At 43.7% G+C, this 22,931-nt stretch overlaps 1 protein-coding gene across 1 annotated transcript in view; it reads right to left on the reverse strand.

Annotated features, from left to right (window-relative positions):
- The window catches only part of LOC134447987 (ras-related protein Rab-8B), a 38,748-nt gene that overhangs the window by 8,821 nt on the left and 6,996 nt on the right, over nt 1-22,931 (reverse strand). Inside the window, exon 2 of the mRNA XM_063197744.1 lies at nt 11,574-11,634. Within this exon, the coding sequence (XP_063053814.1) occupies nt 11,574-11,634 (61 nt within the window). The remainder of the gene's footprint in view (nt 1-11,573; nt 11,635-22,931) is intronic.

Raw genomic sequence — 22,931 nt, forward strand, 5'->3', positions numbered from 1 at the left:
AATCCTTTTTTCTTTGATGTTTTATTTCATTACATAAAAAAAATCAATGAATAAAAGCCAAAAGTTTTTGCAGAAAACTCCTCGCTCCGAACTTTCAGTCAGCCTTTGTCCTGCACCTCTTCCTGGGATGTGCACAACTCTCACCCTCAACAACTTGACATACAGTTAGGGCCATAAATATTTGGACATCTGCACAATTTTCATGTTTTTGGTGCTGTACACCATCCCAATGGATTTGAAATGAAACAAACGAGATGGACATTAACAGCAGACTTTCAGCTTTAATATGGGGGTGTTTGCGTCCAAATCGAGTGATCTGTGAAGGAATTATGACATTTTCTATCAGTGCCACCCCATTTTTAAGGGACCAAAAGTAATTGGACAGTCTAGTATTTATACATCAAACTTTCAATTTTTAATTATTTGGTTGCAAATACTTTCCAGTCAGTTACAGCCTGTAATTTGCAATCCATAGACATCAATAGACACTGGGTTTTATCCCTGGTGATGCTATGGTAAGCTCTCTATTGCAGACTTCAGTTCCTGCTTATTCTTAGGGTATTTTCCCTTCAGTTTTGCCTCCAGCAAGTGAAATGCTTGCTCAACCGTACTCAGGTGAGGTGATTGACTGGGCCATTGAATAATATTCCACTTTTCTGGGGTAGAAATGGCTAGTGGCTTTCAGATGAAGCTTTGGGTCATTGTCCATCTGCACTGCGAAGCATTGTCCAATCAGTCCAGAACCATTAGGTTTAATATGACATGATAATATAGCCTGAAAATCTTCAGAATTCATCCTGTGGCTTTTGTCGGTAGTCCTCATCATCAATAAATACAAGAGGATAATCGTATTGACAGATATGCATGCCCACACCATGACACTACCACCACCATGATTCACTGATTGGGTGGTATGCTTTGAATCATGAGCAGTTCCTTCCCTTCTCTATACTCATTTCTTCCCATTACCCTTGTACAAGATGATTTTTGTCTCCTCTGTCCATAGGATGTAGCTGAAGACATATACAGTCTTTTTAAGGCGTTGTTTGGCAAAGCCAAATCTGGTAGTGCTATTTCTGATGCAATCAATAATTTATATCTTTTAGTGAACCCTCTGTATTTCCTATAGTGAAGTGTTCCTCAATGTTTTTGGTCTTTTTCTGGATTGTTGCCTTGGACATGTCTCCACCGTTCACCTGGACACTGTTCTACATCTGGCCAACTGTTGGGAGATGTGTTTTTGTTCACCAGATACAGAATATTGTCTGTCATCCACAGCATTTGTCTTCCATGTCTGCCAGGTAATTTGGTGTTGCTCTGGTATTTCTTTTTTCCAACATTCTGAACTCTTTAATTAATCATATTCAATGTTTCCCCATCTCTCAAATGGGTTTGTTTTGATTTTTTTTCCACCTTATGATGGCTTGCATCACTGATGGTGACAGATGGACTTTGGATCTCATGGATATTCCGTAAAAATATATGGAAATGCAAATGGAACACTTCAAATGAACTCTAAGACCTTGTATTGTATCTTGGTGATGGTGTAGTATGGGAATAACACATATCTGACTGGAAAATAGCTGACAATCCTACTGTCCAATTACTTTTGATCCCATGAAAAGTGGGCAACACACACAAAAAGCGTTGCTATTTCATTCCTGTTTATGCGATATGGATTTCAACACCCTCACATTAACGCTGAGAGTCTACAGTTAATGCACAGCTTGTTTGTTTTATTTCAAATCCATTGTGGTGGGGTATAGGGTGGAAAAGGATGATAATTCTGTTGCTGTCCAAATATTTCTGGCCCTAACTGTATTGTCTAGTCTACAGGGCCGGATTATCCATAAGGCCCCTGCGAGGTGTAGTGCAAGGGGGGGGGGGCCCTGCGAGGTGTAGTGCCAGGGGCCCCTGCGAGGTGTAGTGCAAGGGGGCCCCTGTGAGGTGTAGTGCCAGGGGGGGGGGCCCTGCGAGGTGTAGTGCCGGGGGGGGGTGGGGGGGTCTGCGAGGTGTAGTGCCAGGGGGGGGGGCCTGCGAGGTGTAGTGCCAGGGGGGGGGGGGGGCCCCTGCGAGGTGTAGTGCCAGGGGCCCCTGCGAGGTGTAGTGCAAGGGGGGGGGGGCCCTGCGAGGTGTAGTGCCAGGGGCCCCTGCGAGGTGTAGTGCCAGGGGCCCCTGCGAGGTGTAGTGCCGGGGGGCACCTGCGAGGTGTAGTGCCCAGGGGGGGGGCACCTGCGAGGTGTAGTGCCAGGGGGCACCTGCGAGGTGTAGTGCCTGGGGGCACCACAGTGTCTTAAAGGGACAGTTTGGTCAATTTCAACATGCAGTTGTATTGCTCACACTACCCTTGACTTGTCAGTGCCTGGTGATGCCTCATTTTTCGGCTCAGCCCTTTCCGAGATATGAGCAATTCTAATGGGGGCAGCGTTTGTTTACATTTTTAAAAAATGAAACATAGGCCAACTCCAAATATTTTCCCAAAAGGTACTGCTGTTTGCTAGTTGTCTGCTGATGTTTTATAACCTTTTGGATGTTTTTGGGAATAAATAAAAATGTTTTTTTGAAATGTAAACAAAGAGCTGCCCCCATTACAATGACCAGGATCTCGGAAACGGCTGAAGAAGAAGAAAAAAAAATCTCAGGCACTGACATGTCCAGGGTAGTGTGAGCATTACAACTGCATGTTGAAATTGACCAAACTGTCCCTTTAACACAGTCCTGCATGTCTAGGACAGAGGGAGCAGACAGAACAGGGACATGCCAGAGAGTGTGTGGAACTGAACACTACTGATGATGTGTCGGGTACGAAAGCGCAGGTCTAAGGATAGACCGATATATATATCGGGCCGAAATCGGGCCGATATTTGCATTTTTTAAAGTGTATCGTATCGGCCGATACACGTGTGGTTTTGGCCGATACGCAATATTTATTATTTTATGTCATTGAGGTTTTTTTAAAAGCAACAAAACACTTTATTTTTTCATTACTTGATTGTTAGACATTACTTGATTGTTAGAGTGGGTGTTCAAATGTTACAAGTTCTACCTCAATTTGATAATGTTAAAGGATTGTTTATTTTTAACTTGAGACCTGGAATATGTCATTTTTTACCCTTTTTTTTAACCCATATCGGCCCCAAATATTGGGTATCGGAAATCGGGTATCGGCCAAGGGTGATGGAAAAAAAAATTGGTATCGCATCGACCATTAAAGAACCTGTATCGGTCGAGCCCTACGCAGGTCTAATCAGAACCATAGATGTGACAGTGAAGTGAAAGCCCATTGGGAAACTCCAACTCCCATTGTCATTGTGACACAGCACTCCACAGCACACAAGTGAACACTGAACACTGCACACAACGAAATTGCATTTATGCCTCACCCGTGCAAGGGGGCAGCCCTCAGTGGCGCCCCATGGGGAGCAGTGCGGTGGGACGGTACCATGCTCAGGGTACCTCAGTCATGGAGGAGGATGGGGGAGAGAACTGGTTGATTACTCCCCCCACCAACCTGGCCGGTCGGGAGTCGAACCGGCAACCTCTGGGATGCAAGTCTGACGCCCTAACCGCTTACCCATGACTGAAGAGTTACAGTATTGTCATAGGATCACACAGGATCGTTTCCACAGAGTATCATTGGGGACTCTGAGAAGAATTGATATACGTAACGTAACAACTGTTTTTGTGCATTTCACTGCACACAATTTCAACGGACTGTGTAATTACGTGACCTAAAATGGTAGCAGCACAGCTGAATTAGTAGAAATAGTACACGTTACCTAGCCATGCTAACACAAACCTATGGCGGAGATAGGTTTAGCTAGAACCGCTGAGGCTAGTGTAAAACCACGTACAACCATGTGACCACAGATCAAAGAGGATCCTAACGGTCCTAACAACTGCATCAACTCTTCTCTATATGGCTCTCTGGGTCTAATTAGCCTGTAACCTTGCTGTGTAGTGTGTAAAGGTCACACCTCTATGACACCTCCATGATATTACTGTACTGATGATGTGACCTAATGCAACACACTCATAATTAGAAAACAAAGTTTCTAAATTTACCAGCCAGCTTCCTCTGACCTTATGCTGTTGCCCTGGCAACCAACAAACAGCAGTGCTGCTGAGTGGACGGGGAATAGTCCCCAGTGTTGCCAGATAGGGCGGGTGCCCTCCCAATTTGGCTACTTGGGACAAGCGTCTGCTGGTAAAAACGGGGAAAATTGGCCATTTGGCGTTTTTTTCAGCCGTTTTGGGCCCATAGAAGTCAATGTAATTTGTTGAATTTGGGCAGAATTTAGCGCATTCTGGCGTTTTTTGAGAGCATTTTGGGCGGGATTTGGTCAGACACATCTGGCAACACTGATAGTCCCAGCAAACAACAAACGTATAAATACCACCCATCATTCGACAAGTTTTCTGTGTGTGGGTGCACAACTACCATCTCATCCTGTGAATATGAATCTGTGTCTGTGCACTTGAATGTGTCCTGTCTTGGCGACACGTGATAAACGTTAAGTTGATTCATTTATGTCATATGCGCCACTCGCAATAACTTAATAGTCATATACAGTAGGTATGCTACATGCTACATTACATGGTACATGTTACGTGTTGCCTGTTGATACATTTGTGGGAGAGAGGAGCGGAAATTGAATAAAGGAATTTGATAAGGAGGGTGGAGGATGAGAGGAGACGAGGAGATGGGTGGGAACTGGAGGAGAAGAGGAGAGGAGAGGAGAGGAGAGGAGAGGAGAGGATTGGAGTGGAGGACCGGAGAGGAGATGGGTGGGAAGGGGAGAGGAGGGGATGGGTGGAGGAGAGCAGTGGATAGGGGAGGAGAGGAGAAGAGTGGAGAGGAGGAGAGGAGATGGGTGGAGGAGAGGAGAGGATAGGGGGAGGAGAGGAGAGGAGAGGGGAGGAGAGGAGAGGAGTGGATGGAGGGGATGGGTGGAGGATAGGAGAGGAGGGGATGGGTGGAGGATAGGAGAGGAGGGGATTGGTGGGGGAGAAGAGTGGAGGGGAGTGGAGGGGATGGGTGGGAAGGGAAGTGGAAAGGGAAGGAAAGGAGCAGTGTGACGGCTCTCCACTTCCTGTGCCAATCCCCCAACACACACACACACACACACACACACACACACACACACACACACACACACACACACACACACACACACACACACACACACACACACACACACACACACACACACACACACACACACACACACACACACACCTTCCCTGCTAACAAAGCTGTGACTACAAGCTGTGCCAAGTTTGTCTCTTCACATACGGTATCCACCACACCACAAACAGACAATCTGGCTGACAGGCACACAGTACACAGACACAACTAGTGCAGTGGTTCTCAAACTTTTTGTGTGAAGTACCACCTGAGAAAATATTGAGCTCTCCAAGTACCACCTTGACAACCAACATTAGAATATCGCAGCAAAGGCCTTCCGTATTCACTTTTGCCAGTCAATACAGGAGAGGTTCATAACGGCATCAACAGCTACGCTACGGTCACATTCAGTGCAAGTTTGTTTTTATTTTTTTTTTGCTTGCCTAGTATTATTCTGCAGCATTATGTTTTCAGATTCATACAGTTCAATATTTCAAAATGTGTGACAAAAGATACATTTTCCACTGCAACAACTTGATCAGCCTTCAAATCAATGCACAAAAAATTAATTCTTCCAAGTACCACCAGAGATGTCTCAAGTACCACCAGTGGTACGCGTACCACAGTTTGAGCACCCCTAGTGTAAGAGGACTGAGGACTTTGGAAAGGGAGAGGCCACAGCTCATGTGACTGACAATCTGTGGCCTACTGCAAGTCGGCTACTCCTGTGTCAGACCGATAGCTCAGTGCTATTGTGCTATTGGTAGGTCGCGGGTTAGAGCCCTGAATGGTGAACTATCGTAAATGACAGCGAGATCATTTCAAATGTGTATTACAGTTGGCCCACATACATGTATTACACCATTTTATTATATGGTTGTGACGTCATCTGTCGAATGCTCCATTCATTTCAACGGGGCTCCCCAACGTTCGGACGTCTGTTATTTTTCGATAACGGACGGGTTGGTCTATAACAGACCGCTGTCAATGGCAACAAGACTTTTCACTGCTAAAGCGACTTTTCAACAAGACTCTAATCAGCTGCTGTGATAGACAGCACCCGTTGTCCTGATGGCAACAAGACGTTCACTGCTAAAGCCACTGGCTTGTATACAAGTCAGTGGCTAAAGCGAATGTTTCATATCACTCCGCAGGGGGTCCGGTCTTTTGTCACTCTAATCAGCTGCTGTGATAGACAACACCTGTTGTCCTGGCTACCTAGCTGTTGCCTAGCGGTGTTCCACAGCGGCACTGTTTTGTTTTGCGCAGCAACAATCTTAACATTAAATAGGTCTAAAGAAATGTCCCCGCCATGTGTGAATCATTTAAGTATATCCATATAATAAGCGGGTTAACTTTCGGCGAGTCGGTCGCTTTGTGGAATAGCAGCACTTCAGAGAGAACAAGACCCCTCCGCTCCGCGTCGGGGTCTAAAGATTCTCTCTGTCGTGCTGCTATTCCACGGTAGCGACCTTCTCGCCGAACGTTAACCCTTACATAGTGATGTACACTGTGTGTATACATAGCATAAAAAGACTGTGTGTATACATAATAGCATAATAAGACTGTGTGTATACATAATAGCATAATAAGACCGTTGGGGTGTCTCAGATGGCGCACTTGTGCACTTCGGGCACTATATTTCAGTGCATAGGGCGCTTTGAAAGTAAAATTTTGTTAGTTCAGTGCACTGAAAAGCGCCCGGATGATGCCCTAACAATGGCGGAAAACGCAGTGCTTGAATGATGGACACTTCACGCACTAAACGGGCGCCATGTTGACAATAAAACGGAAGAAACGTGACGTTCAGTTCAGTAGAAGAGTTTGGTCAACTGTCTCCTGTATTTCTGTAAGTAATGTTGCTGAGACACCAACCTTTTCACGCCAAGCCAAGTATTGTACACAAAATAGCTGCCAGTTGGGATGTAGAAAATGTAAATACAAGCACGACACACTGTGCAATGTAAACAGTAGCCAACCGATATTTTGGTGAGCTAATGCTAGCTCAACCGTCACTTCCAGTCAGGGCACAGTGCATAGTGCGCCGACTTTTTCACAACACTATGCACTAAAGACCCCCAGTGCACTGTGAGCACTATGCACTGAATGTCAGTGCACTGCCATAAGTGCGGCATCTGAGACACGGCATATGTGTATACATAATAGCATAATAAGACTGTGTGTATACATAATAGCATAATAAGACTGTGTGTATACATAGCATAATAAGACTGTGTGTATACATAATAGCATAATAAGACTGTGTGTATACATAATAGCATACTAAGACTGTGTGTATACATAATAGCATAATAAGACTGTGTGTATACATAGGATAATAAGACTGTGTGTATACATAATAGCATAATAAGACTGTGTGTATACATAATAGCATAATAAGACTGTGTGTATACATAATAGCATAATAAGACTGTGTGTATACATAGCATAATAAGACTGTGTGTATACATAGCACAATAAGACTGTGTGTATACATAATAGCATAATAAGACTGTGTGTATACATAATAGCATAATAAGACTGTGTGTATACATAGCATAATAAGACTGTGTGTATACATAGCACAATAAGACTGTGTGTATACATAATAGCATAATAAGACTGTGTGTATACATAATAGCATAATAAGACTGTGTGTATACATAATAGCATAATAAGACTGTGTGTGTACATAATAGCATAATAAGACTGTGTGTATACATAATAGCATAATAAGACGTTTGGTGTGTCACATGAATATGAGTGGGCCCAGGTGAAACGGCTCTCGCTCATGCAACGGAATATGGGAAGCCACATTTGAACTATGATGGCAATCTGTTTGTGAAATTTAAATATGAGTATTAAGTGTGTGTATGCATAGCCCACTTTTTACATCAATAATAAGTTTTGACCGCGATTTCATTCCAGATTTTGATTTTGGTCCTCCTCGGCCAATTTGAGTTTGAAAACCCTATAAGGCACAGCACATCTGGCTCTGATATTCTCCAAACCTAGCCAACCAACCAATGAGAAGGCCATGAGAGAAGGGAGTGAACATAGATAAATTATATTACACACGACCAGATTGCACCAAGTATGTACGTCACCAAACATTAGCGATAGGCTAAAATAAGATCTGAGAGTTTCAAACGTTAACACAGTTCACCATTCCCACCCACTGTAATTGGGACGCCAGTTTCAGACCCTCTGCACGCGCGCAACGAGTAGCAGGGCAAGAGAAGCATGCTAACTCAAGCCTGATGCACCCAACACTTTCAGTTCACTTCGAGGCAGGGCTCTAAATTAGCACCCGCTAACCGGACAAAAATGCTGGTGAAATTTCAGGTTGTCTTGTGGAAAAGAATAACTGACTAGCCACAATGACCCATTAGTGAGTGTATGTTTGGCTAGTGAAATTAGGATCTGCACGCCACTTTTGCTGATGAAGAAAAAAGTGAATTTAGAGCTCTGCTTCGAGGAAATGCACTAGCAGCATGTGTAGGCCTGTAAGGGGGTAGTGGACCACCAGAGTAACCAGCCACACTAACCACACACTGTTTCAGTGGCTTTGCTGTCAAGGGAAGCAGCTCAGAGCATAGCAACGGTAACAAAACACGAGTTAGCTCCTCAAAAGACAACAAGTCAACAAGCAAGTCAAGCAAGCAGTAGTCAATGGGTGGGTTCCAATATGCAGACTTCGGTCCTCCCTTGCTCACTTGCCTGCTTGTTGTGACCTCATGATGACGTCACTGACGACAGAAAATGAATTCGATATCTTGCAAAAGCACAATTCTAATGTAACTTTCTCGTTTGCAATCGGGATGGTGAATGAAGAACAGTACCCCAAAAATTGTTGTAGCTAGGCTGACTGCGAGGAAACTTGGTTGTTTTCTCTACGGAGGCGGGGCATCAGCAAAACATGAGGCCACAAGCACAAGTGGAGGACAGGAGTGCGCATACTGGAATGCACCCAATGACTCGGGTCTAACCTAACCTTCAGTTTTTCTTTACGAGTTAATCTCAAGGTGTGATATGTCTTTCTGTGCATGTGTGTTTATCTCTCTGTGTGTGTGTGTGTGTGTGTGTGTGTGTGTGTGTGTGTGTGTGTGTGTGTGTGTGTGTGTGTGTGTGTGTGTGTGTGTGTGTGTGTATCATTTCTTTTGCAACTGGATCTCCATCAGTATCGCCATCTCTCCTTTAAGCCACACCTCTATGCATTGCGAAACATGATGTCAGAGCATGTGTTAGGCAAGGAGCGGTGGGTGGGGTTTACCAGGTACGAGATATTCATCATGGGAGGTTAGATGGCGAGATGCAATTCCAGATAATCCCTTTAAAGTGATACTGTCCCATTTTGGAAATAAGCTTATTTGACACCTCCCCTTGAGTTAAATAATAGGGTTTTACTGTTCTCCTGTACTTTCAACCGTTCTCTATGCATGGCAGTGCGGATTTTACCTTCATGCTAAGCAGTTAACATTGAGTCCTATGAGACCAGCTGGCGGCTAACTGGTCTCATAGGACTCAATGTTAACTGCTAGCTTGGAGGTAAAAATTGCACTGCCATACAAAACGGTTGAAAGTACAGGAAAACGGTAAAACCCTATTATTTAACTCAAGGGGAGGTGTAAAATAAGCTTATTTCCAAAAATGGGACAGTATCACTTTAAGTATGAAGTGCTGGAGGAAACCCTGGTGATAGAGCTTGGTATGGAGGAAACCCTAGTGATACAGCTTGGTATGTCCCGAATGATAAAGAGGTGTTATGACAGGATGTACTGTAATATGACGGGGGGCGTTGGCCACACAGCGTGTAGCATTTGAGGCATATGGCCCCCCACTCCTGCTCAAAATGTCAAAACGCTCTGCGTGCCACCACCACTAGCCCGAATAAGAAATGTGCCCTCACTACTTAATACACTGAAGACAAATGTTATGACAAATTTACACAGACAGTATCATACTTTTGAGCTTGGAATTAAGGACAACATGTCTACCAACTGTACTCAACTGATTTCTTTCAATATATTGCATCTGCAATTTTTGACTTTTGGCCTATCAGGCCCCCCCTGGCAGAAAGGGGCCCCTGGGCTGCAGCCATATCTGGGGTGCATTTCTTGAAATCATACTTGCTAACTACATTAGCTACTTTGTTGTTTGCAATGCAATTTCCCATTGACAACTATCCAAGTTGCTAACTGGCTAGCAACTACACTTTTGAGAAACACGCCCCTGGCCTGTGCATTAATTCGGCCCTAGCTATCGCCAATATGCAAACAGCGGTTCCCAGCTCAGCACCTCCCCTCAGGCTCCAGCTGCCACAACTAAAGCTACCTTCACACACATTGCTACTAGTTACTCGCTCAAAGAGTTAAGTCAATATAGAATGTCTGTGTTCCAGCAAAGCCAGGAGGAAAAGAGGCGACGAGAGTACAAGCGATGCGATGTGGGCGGATGCCAAAATAAAAATATTTTAACTTTGAGCGAGTAAGCGACTAATCAATCGGAATGCACAATCGGAATTGGAATTCAATCGGAATGCCTTTGCAACATCAGTTAAACCCACAGGAACGTTTAGTGAATGTTCCATGTGTGAGTAGCGAGAAAGCGAGGGAGCGAGAAGTGAGTACTGTGTGTGAATATAGTAGCTTAAAGGGACACTGTGCAGGAAATGGTCAAAAAAGGTACTGCAACTATGCTGATCATTGAAACAGGGCTGCCTATTGCCAAATTTGGTCTTCACATGAAATTTTACATGAAAGTAATAAACAAATATTTTCTAGTATGGTCCAAGTACAGTCATTTTTGCAGCTAAAAATGGCTATTTCTGGAAATTCAAAATGGCGGACTATGGAGAAGATCCCCCTTTTCATGTATGAAAAGTGATTTTTTTCCAGTCATAATGAATACTTAGAATTTGATGCTGGTGGTAAGTATTCATGAAAAAGGTAACATTAGTGAATGGGCAGCATGAATTCTGGAAATAAACAACTAGAAATCTTGCCCTTTAAAGGCCACGGTGGAGAGATAGATGAGGAACCAAGAGGAACAGCAGCGTGCTTCCAGGAAGCCCATCAGGAGCTCAGAAAATGCCTCGTCACCCTTCTGCTCTCTCTCCCTCTCTCTTGCACGCTCACTTGCTCTCTCTCTTTCTCTCTCCCTCTCTCTCGTGTGTGTGTGTGTGAATGTTGGAATTTGTTAATTTGAACACATTGTTGACACCTCTCGCGCACACTTCCCACACTCTCGCCTTCCGGCACACATGACAAGACACGACACAACAGGGAGTTGACGGATTGGACTGGAACAGATGTCACCAGGTGGCAACAGCGTTCCGGAATGGTGGCGGTGACGGTGATGGGGACAGGGACGACAGGAGGGGACAGTGACGATGTGACAGTGACGGGATGGCGACAATGGTTATGGTGGTGGTGGTGTCTCTTACCATATCTGCAGCTTGATTTTCTTGCCATTGAGCTCAATGGTCCTGATTTTGAAGTCGATTCCTGTGAGGAGAGATAAAGGAAAAGGACAACATAGTACGTGAGGAGGCATTTCCACAGGTTTCCAAAGGGAGCCATAAAACACGCGCACGCGCGCACACACACACACACACACACGCACGCACGCACGCTCACACACACACACAATCATGAAGGTCTTTCCTCCCATTTACATTTAATTAACATTACATTAACATTCCACTCCATTCATCTCTTCCAAATAACATGTCAAGGCAACATTACTTCAAACCAACCAGAAATGCTCTGACTCCGTAATGGATTAAAAGGTTAAGTCTACGTGCATGAATTACCATTTTAATAAAAGGATGCCTTTACAAGGAACTGACCTCTTAAATAAAGCACACACACTAACTAATTGAAAATCAATTCATGTTTTTAGAGGAACTTGAGCCAGATCTTTTTATTTTAATGGCTTGGAGATGATTTTAAGCAAGGCATGTGATACACTAAGCAATATGATGATGATTGTACGTATGCGATAATATTGTTCAAAATACAAACTGGTACAAACAGTAGCAGAAGTGTGTCTTTTGTACTGACAAAATATCAAATAAGGTAGTCTGTGGTGTCTAACCAGTTAGTAACTTGTAATGATAAAAAAACCAATCAACAAGCACCGATAGACATTCGGTACATGGTAGTAAACGGAGGGCCATCGTATTATCCAGCTTCACACTGTTCCTCAATGGGATGCCAGTCATGAAGGAGTGCAGAGCAGCTAAGCTTTGTGTCGAGGAATCTGCCTGGAAACACGCACACACACGCACACACACGCACACGGACATGGACACGGACACACGCACGCGTGTAATTTATGCTCTCAGTGTCACCTCAGACTCTACTGGGGAGGGGTGTGTCGCACACACACACACACAGGCGCAAGCACACACAAGTGCGCACACACACACTCACACACACACACACACACACAGACACACAGACACACAGACACACGCACACACACACACACACACTCACACACACACAGCAAGCCCAGATGATGAATGGCTTCGCTATCGCCTGGTGAGACTTCAAGGTGGCCTGATGCCGACATGCACAGACAGCAGAGGTGGCAGAGCACGAACCCGTCAATACTGAGGGCCCTCGTCTACATCTGTCAATACTGAGGGCCCTCGTCTACAATACTGAGGGCCCTCGTCTACATCTGTCAATACTGAGGGCCCTCGTCTACAATACTGAGGGCCCTCGTCTACAATACTGAGGGCCCTCGTCTACATCTGTCTTAGCGGACGGACACATACTGTAGTTCTACACACCAGGGGATAGGACGTTTGTAACTTAGCGTCTCTCAATGGCAGCTTGTTTTTTTCACTCATTCCTACAAGTTACGGTAGGGACACATACACGCGAATTTGCGAACTTTGGCATTCTATGAGAGAGGTGAAGGCAGGCAAAGACAAGCGAACAGGAGCGAAGCAAAATTATTAAAGAACGTTTAATGTTATGCAAATGAGGTTTTGGGCATCAAAGGCATCAAAAGAGAATTTAATTTTACCCCTGTCACGTTACAGTGATAAGCATTAAGGTAATACACCATTCTGTAGTGACAAACGGACTGTCTCATTTTCTAAACAGGAGCTCTGATTAGTTGCTCCCCCATGGCTGAATATTTAAATGTTGAATCTTTTGCCGCCGTCTCATGTTGGTGAAGCGGGAGGTGGACGAACCATCATCACCGAAGAGGCCTTGTCTGTACACGTACAGAGTGCCAAATTTAGAAGAGAAAGCAGACCTACGCTTGAGCGACAACGGGCCCACTGCAACCAAGTGCAACGATTTGTCCCAAATGCAGTTAACATAATTAACAAGAGGGATTTATATCTTAGATGAGTCCTTATGACTAGTAGGCTATTTTATGTAAACATCTACTGTATTTATTGGAGTGGTATGGTTACCTATTTATTTACTTGCTATTCCTTGTAATATCTTATTTTATTTTCTTACATTGTTAGATCTCACCTATTTATACATCCATTTACTGGAGTGGTTTCCCGGACTGTTCTTGCGTGGACTGGGGTGTCTGTTTTAAATGTGTAATGTCTTTGAATGTGTAATGTGTAACTGTATGTCTTTTACAATGGTGAAACTGAAGACAAGTTTCCACACCTGTGGACATTAAAGAATCAAATCAAATCAAATCAATTAATGAGGGCGAACATGCCAAACACCCCAATGGCAGGGCAGGGCAGCGGACAAAACAGACAGATTTTGCTCTTCTCTAACACACATACAGTACACACACGTGCACGTGCACACACGCGCACACGCGCGCACACACACACACACACACACACACACACACACACACACACACACACACACACACACACACACACACACACACACACACACACACTTAATAGCAAATTGTGACCTCATTAAGCCACATTAAGGAAGTAAGTTTGCTTCTTAAGTACAATCAATAAATCATTGGAGGAAAATATATAAATGTATTCTTTGGTATGAAGGAATTACTAGCTGAGGAGCAGCCTAATGTCTACCAGCCAGGGCAGCTTAAATGTCACCCAAATATTTGAAAAAGCCATATAAGGCAGTCAAATAGCCCAAATGCTTGTCGGCACGCAGTGTGTGTGTGTGTGTGTGTGTGTGTGTGTGTGTGTGTGTGTGTGTGTGTGTGTGTGTGTGTGTGTGTGTGTGTGTGTGTGTGTGTGTGTGTGTGTGTGTGTGTGTGTGTGTGTGTGTCGCTACGATCACACACTGCTGCTGTCGTCTGCTGTCTGAAAAGTGCTGAAAGGCTCAGAAGGGTGTGTGTGTGTGTGTGTGTGTGTGTGTGTGTGTGTGTGTGTGTGTGTGCGTTGGGGGGGTTGGGTGTTAGGAGGGATCGAACTGCCGCAGTCTCATTGTTGGGAGTAGCAAATCCCGAGGAAATGTGCCTGACTGACTGTCACCCTGCAGAATTAGCCTTGTCTCCTTCCTAGCAGCAGCAGCAGCAGCAGGAGAGGCCAGAGGGCGGGACAAAGAGATCAGTTGCCCCGGGCCCAGGTAGAGAGAGGGTGCCCAGAATTGGGTCTTCATTGCATGCATAGTACTATACATGTATTGGGTGAGGGGGGGTGAGGGAGGGGTCTTTCAGATGACTTTGTCCCTGTGCCCAGTCCAAGTTGTCAGCGTGCCCTGCCCTGAGCAGTCGTCTGAGCATTCTGATCACTAAGCTCCCCGCATATCTCCCCAAAACCTTCCAGGGACTCATTACCGAGGGCTTGCAGTCGATAGCTTCCAGAGAGGGAGGGGGGTGTCAGGGAGGGCCCAGGGAGAGGGGGGGGCAGAACTGGGTCCTCATTGCATTGTATGTATTGAGAAGGGAGCCAGAGTGGGGCCCCTTCAGAAGACTTTGTCCTGGTCCCGACTAAGGCAGCCAGAGGCCCTGGGTAGCTGCGCTGTGCAGGAAGCTGCATGCGGAGGAGGGGGATGCTGGGACAGCTGCCGTAGCCAAGCTGAGGGGATTTGCGACGGGACTTTTCCGGGTTTCTAATTGGTATACCGTCGACGACAGGCCAGGCTAGGCTAGGCTAGGCAGGCATGGGGAGCTTGAATGAAATGTGTTTCCATGCGAGGTGACAGACAAGGCTTTTTGTGTTAGACAGGTAGGCTTCCGTTTTAGACTCAGAGTTTGACTCAAAGGTTGTCATTTTGAGGCCGTCAGAAAACGAATGTCACATCAAAAGGATGTCACGTATTCAGTGCTCATCTAGGAGACAGTCAGCAAACGTACTGCAGGGCTGGATGACTCAGGAAAATAACTTTTTCCATATTGACTATCGATTATCATTAGGACTGGACAACTGATTTTCAGTACAAAACTGTCTTTTGGGAACACATGAGCCTGTGTGTTTTCAAGGAAGAGGAATTACATCCGCAAACACACACGGTAACGCTTAAAGTGATACTGTCCCATTTTTGGAAGTAAGCTTATTTTACATCTCCCCTTGAGTTAAATAATAGGGTTTTATCATTCTCCTGTACTTTCAACCGTTCTCTGGCTATGGCAGTGGAAATTTTACCTCCATGCTAGCAGTTAACATTGAGTCCTATGAGACCAGCTTGCGACTAACTGGTCTCATAGGACTCAATGTTAACTGTTAGCTTGGAGGTAAAATGTGCACTGCCATAACTAGATAATGGTTGGAAGTACCAGGAGAAAGGTAAGAGCCTATTATTTAACTCAAGGGGAGATGTAAAATAAGCTTACTTCCAAAAATGGGACAGTATCACTTTAAGAATAAGGTTCTTCTAATAAGCGTTTATGGTCACTAGTAAGCAGGTAGTAATACCCTTACAAGTGCCCAATAACATGCTTATTAACTTTGTTAATATGCTTATTAACTTTGTTAACATCTGATGAGTAACTTTATTTGAGTAAAAGCATGAAAATCGGTACACATGGCAGCCATCTTGAAAATTTAGTTTTTTTTTGCGACGCCTTCATATCTAGTATTAGTCAGCATATCAAGATGGATATGTGTACCGATTTAAATAATAAGACTAAAAAAATTACCACTAAACACATAATAAGCAGTTTATAAGGTGTTAACAAAGTTAATAAGCATGTTATTGGGCACTTGTAAGGGTATTACTACCTGCTTACTAGTGACTATAAACCCTTATTAGAAGAACCTTATTCTAAAGCGTTACCACACACACATGGCTTGACCATGATCACCTACCTAACCGTTACAAATTGGCTTTATCCATCCATAGTCCAGTTTTTATCAAGTCAAGTCGGCTTTATTGTCAATTTCTTTACATCCACTGGTCATATAAAGAATTGAAATTACGTTTCTTACTTTCCCATGCAGACATAGACATACTTTAGGTAAGGACATAGACAGTATAGACATAGACATTACACATACAGTACTGTATACAATATACACATAGCTAGAGTACAATACACATTCAGACATTTAAAGTGCAAGAAGACAATCAATCAATAATCCAGTTTTTATCTATCAATAGTCCAGTAGCACTGTGTGGGTGTACACTATTGCTGACAGCTGAGGAGAGGGAGCCTCTCTGCTCCACATTTAGGTAGCTAACTCTAGGAAGCGCGCCTCGTGGTCTAGACCAGGAGTCTCTCTCTCTCTCTCTCTCTCTCACTCTCTCTCTCTCTCTCACTCTCTCTCTCTCTCACTCACTCTCTCACTCTGAATCTAAATACAGACACTGCATCAGTGTACTCCCCCTTGCCGACTGTCTGACACAAGCAATCAAGTGATCGGGAGTACTGGGAGGGGGGGGGAGGCTGAAAATAGCCAGGTGAAAATATGGCTTAATACGACACGACTGGCTCACACCTAGAGTTAATTTATTAAAAGTCAGGGAGGGCGCCGACATGGTTCAGGGAGGTCTCTTTCATCCGTCATGCCACGGCAACTGTTGCCACAAGCACTGGGGATCACTTGGGGGGAAAGTGCCATCATTGCATCATTGATGGGTCATTTCACGTGAAATCAGACACTTTGGGACCCGACCGACACAGATTTCCAACCAAACACCCCATTTTCAGGTGTTGTGTATGACCTTACAGGCTATGTTTAGACAAGAAACCGGCCATTTTAAAGTATATGTTTTTTTGATATTCAATTTTTAATTTTTCAATGTATCATAATTCATATTCTGAAGGTTTTTGTATTCCATGCTGTGTGTGTAATTTGTAGAGCCAGGAAAGAGCTTTCAAACAACACCTCAGACATCTTTCTGCGACTTACACTGACTGATATAATCAAGGCTGAATGTATAGTGTCCTACCCTCATATGTAAACCTTTGCTAGTCTGTCTCTCCCTTAATATTGGTGTCAGATTCACACAAATACAGTTCTGGGGTGCTACCTTGCTACTAAACAGGCACAGCAAGTATGATTGAAATCTGTGTCCGACGGGTCCCGAAAGTGTCTGATTTCACGTGAAATTACCCCTTTTTGCCAGCTTGATTAAACCAGCACCTGAAATGCAGCTACTGTATGTGCAATAATCACATTTGTATATGTTTACCTAATTGCACATTCAATTGTCCACTCTGATATTTTATGGTATCCTTCACGACAATAAACGAACAACAGAATTTTCTGCGTCCAGCTGAGTACTGTATATCTAACTAACTTTCTTGGGACACCGTGAGGATCCATGGCCACAGGGTTTAGGAGATGGGACACCGTGAGGATCCATGGCCACAGGGTTTAGGAGATGGGCTTGAGATCAGAAGGTTGCAGGTTCGAACCCCACCCCACCCCTCCACTCTGTATCTCACTTCATGCCCGAGTTGCCATTGAGCAAGGAACCTAACCCCACACTGCTCAAGGGACTGTAACTAATTAGCCTCGCGCACCATCCTACGTACTTCCGCCAAGAGACTTGGCTCCGCACGAAATGGTAGTATTATGGGATGGTCAGGACCAGGCTAATAACCAATGCCCTGTACTTAAAATAACTGGAAGTCTAGTATTTCCCATACATTGAGGAAACTATGGCGGCCCGCCATTGTTTAAATTTGGCCACCATAGTTTCCGAAAATGTAAAAAAAAAAAAAAAAATTTTTTTTTTTTTAAACCATTTCCATTTTTGTTAAAAACGATTTGAATTACGATTTCCTTCGCATTTTCCTCCTGGAGTAAATACATCCTATAGAGAAAACCACAAGTGCTTGAAAGACAGAGGGATCAAAAGCCTAGTCAAGTTGTTGTAGTTAACTTTGGCAGCAAGTTTGGGAGCAATAAAAAAAAGGGACAGTTGGGATGAGTTTACTAACACTCCCCAGGCTTTGTTTTACAGTTGTAATGAGTTAGGTGACAGGCCTTCATTGACAAGGTGGAGGAGACATCGGGCTGCATATAGAAATTAATGTGTAATGAATGTGAATATATACATAAATGTGTAATATGTTGTTCAGCCCTTTTAATGGGAGGAATTTTGAAAAACTGGCCCTGTGACCAGCACCCCTCATGTAGAATGTGTACGCCTATGCGTGTGTGGGGAAAAGGCATAGCCTACCCTCTTAGACCCTTTTTGTTTATGCGTTAACAATTTCACAGTAATCTTAAATTCTTATCTCTGCTCCTATTTTGTTTTATTATTTTTTTCATTACATAGACCCCTGCATGTGTATTATGTAGCCTTATTTCTCAAAATATAAATGGCTGAAATGTAGGCCTAGGCCTATAGTTTCTCCATGCGCCAATGTCATACTGTACTCATTGTTTTGCCATTTTGCATTTACACTGCGCGAATACAACCCCCCCCTCGACTTTAATCGATCAATGCATTAATTGATTAAAAAAACAATAATCGCAATTAATCGCCAATTCAACTGACAAGAGACCCAGGTGAAATGGGCATGAGAAGAGCGTGCGTGAAGGGGGATGTGAATAGTCGGAATATTTAAATCACACTTGGTCTTAAGAATTTAAATGGCATTAATTTAAATGTAGCATTTTATCTCACTTTTTAATATACATTTTTAGATTTAGTAGGTTTTTTTCGAGAAACATGGAGATTTCGGGGGAAAAACGCTGCTTATCAATTAATCGTAAGTCGATCGATAAGGCAATCAACTAACGATTAATGAATTAATCAATAATTTGCATCCCTAGTTGGCAATGACAAACTGTGACGACCAAGAGGACGTCTGTTCACCCGGGTAACACGCAGTCACCTGCAGAAAAACTCAGAGCCCCCTGGACCTCATCATAAGCCTCCCAATGCCCCCTGGACCTCATCATAAGCCTGCAAACACCCCCCTTTGCATTAACCCATTAAGAAACCACGTTATAAATTTGCTGTCACCAGAATGGCAATGACCAAGTCGTAGTGCATTACTACTGTGGCAACACAGCCCAGAAGGCCCACATGGTAGGACTGCAAGATTATGGAAAAAATCATAATCACGATTATTTTGGCCAAAATCGTGATCACTATATATAACAAGATGAAATATAACCAGGAATGAATTATATACGGGATGAGCAAAATTAAATGAATTGTAAGCTTAATAATTATGTAAAGGCAAGGTGGACAGATTTCTGGCCAGAAACACCAGCCTGTCAGTATGTTCTGGCTTCAAGGACGCTCTCAAAAGTAGGTCACTATTGTCACATCGACTTCGATTTCACTAATTTATCACGATTTTCGATTATTTTCTATTGATTGTGCTGCCCTACCACATGGTCAGCCACCTTGTTCAACCAGCAAGTGATGACACAAGTACAGACACAGGCATATGTGTGACTACTTTTACTCATCTCTCTCCCTCTCGCCCAGACCCAGGGGCAGCAAACCCAGACCCAGACCCAGCACATGACATTATACTTTACACTTACCTGACGCTTTTATCCAAAGTGACTTACAGATATTTACAGGGTATTGGTTACAGTCCCTGAAGCAATGTGGGGATAGGTGCCTTGCTCAAGGGCACTTCCGCCATAGATGGAGGTGTAGGGAGAGGTAAGGGTGGGATTCAAACCTGCAACCATCTACTTTTGAGATCATGATCTCCCTAACCATTAGGCCATGACTGCCCATCGCAAAGTGAAGTGTGGTCGCACGGGGAGGTTTTCTCAGGCTAAGGTCAAGCAATGCAGCCCAAAAGAACCACATGGCTAGACTATAACTTGCAGCCCAAAAGAACCACATGGCTAGACTATAACTTGCAGCCCAAAAGAACCACATGGCTAGACTATAACTTGCAGCCCAAAAGAACCACATGGCTAGACTAGAACTATAACCACATGGCTAGACTAGAACTATAACCACATGGCTAGACTAGAACTATAACCACATGGCTAGACTATAACTTGCTACACCAGCCTGTGACGACAGGCAGAGGACAGGCCCTGTGAGTGTGTGAGAGCTTCAGACAATACAGCATCGCACAAACACACAAACAAACACACACACACACACACACACACACACACACAAACAAACACACACAAACATACACACACTCACACACACACACAGCTACAAAGAAATGAGGACGCGCTTGCTTAACTAAAGTGAGCAGAGAGGCAGAGGAAGTGGTGAGCATTTCCGAGACTCTCTCTCTCCTTTTGCTCTCTCTCTCTCTCTCTCTCTCTCTTTCTGTCTCTCTGTCTCTCTCTCTCTCTCTCTCAGCAGGCAGGCAGGCAGGCAGGCAGGCAGACAGGCAGGCAGGCAGGCAGGCAGGCAGGCAGGCAGGCAGGCAGACAGGCTCAGCTCCTTCCGCAGCACATCAGAAAGGGCAGGACAGCCCACACAATCATACAGCACAGCACAGCACACGCTCAGCAACCTTTACAGGTTTGGCTGAGTGCTTCACACACGTACATTCATTACATTACATTACAATGCATTTGGCAGATGCTTTTTAACCAAAGTGACTTACAATCGAGGACATAATCATCGCCAACATCACTAGCAGAAGGGTCATTCCATGTCAATTCACATGATTCCCTAGAATCTCCCCAGGTGACTCTCTCCGATTTACCCGATATCTCACATACAGGTACCTTTTGATGTCAATTGAAAGAATAACAAGTATTAGCACCCTACGTCCAACGGTTAGGGAGATGAAGCACTCCAAAGTTGGGGTATCATGCCCACTTTTCAAGCCTGTGAATTGCATACAAAATTTACAAGCAGATTTTGACACCTCTGGTTTTAGTTTGAAGGAAGATACAGGCCTAAAAATCACCATGGCCCCTCAATATGACCCTGTCTACCAGATGATGTACTTACAAATAGCATGCCTTGATTATTTTTGGCTATATTAAGCCTTAAAAACTGAATTTGTGAAAAGCGTGTTGAAGAGTCTTGCCATTTTGGGGTTCCAGATCTTGGAAACTGTGTATGCTTTGGGAGTCATAATTGATTTTCCATCATATTTGGGAACTGTACAGTGTATTCCAAAAAATGTAGGGCGCTCAGACTTTAAAAGATAAAATAGGAGGGACTCAAAAACAGCTTTGGGACAAAATTACCTTACGGTACCCTCTACTTTAGGCCTCAAATTAACCATGTGGGCACTTGATAACTGGAACGCCCTTTTAACCCCATGTACAGTAGCACTGTATCAAACATTCAAGCTTGGAAAAACTTTGTTTTTCAAAGTTCTTCATATTAATCTTGGCCTTCAAAGTATATGTTTTTCTCTATATCTCATCACAGTGTCTGTTTTGTCTGCTGCCATCTGCTGGTCTAAAAAAGTAACAACAGCGTAATGTAAGAAAACAACAAGGGCTGGAAAATCTTGCCCATAATTTAGCAATAAAGCGCTGTAATTATTATACCGTATATTGCTATATACTAATTATGATTTTAACAAGCATGATGAATATAGTTTAAATAACTTCTTAAGTGTGACTGCTTAATGCTCAATCATGATGCCAGTGCCAAGATGGCCTCACCCTGCACTACATTTCTACCACACATGGGGGTGGGGGTGTCCTGGTAGAAATGTAATCATGATTGAGCATTCTGCATAATGCTTGTTAAAAATTAATATATAGCAATATATATAGCATAATTAATACATAGCAATATACTGTAGAATTAAAGTGATTTATTGGTAGCCTAGCGAGCTTAACCCCTAGGGGGGTCTTGGCTTCTAGGCTACTTTATTGGTAACCTATGGGTAAGATTTTCCAGCCCCTTTTGTTTTCTTACATTACACTGTTGTTGCGTTTTTTGACCAGCAGATGGCAGCAGAGAAAACAGACACTGTGATAAGACATAGACAAATACATATAATTTCAAGGCCAAGATTAATATGAAGAACTTTGAAAAACAAAGTTTTTCCAAGCTTGAATGTTTGATACAGTGCTACTGTACATGGGGTTAAAAGGGCGTTCCAGTCATCAAGTGCCCACATGGTTAATTTGAGGCCTGAAGTAGAGGGTACCGTAAGGTAATTTTGTCCAAAAGCTGTTTTTGAGTCCCTCCTATTCCATCATTAAAAGTCTGAGCGCCCTACTTTTTTTGGAATACACTGTACAGTTCACGAATATGATGGAATATCAATTATAACTCCCAAAGCATACATAGTTTCCAAGATCTGGAACCCCAAAATGGCAAGACTCTTCATCACGCTTTTCACAAATTCAGTTTTTAAGGCTTAATATAGCCAAAAATAATCAAGGCATGCTATTTGTAAGTACATCATCTGGTAGACAGGGTCATATTGAGGGGCCATGGTGATTTTTAGGCCTGTATCTTCCTTCAAACTAAAACCAGAGGTGTCAAAATCTGCTTGTAAATTTTGTATG

Source organism: Engraulis encrasicolus, chromosome 4 (genome assembly GCF_034702125.1).
Source record: "Engraulis encrasicolus isolate BLACKSEA-1 chromosome 4, IST_EnEncr_1.0, whole genome shotgun sequence".
Lineage (NCBI taxonomy): Eukaryota > Metazoa > Chordata > Actinopteri > Clupeiformes > Engraulidae > Engraulis > Engraulis encrasicolus.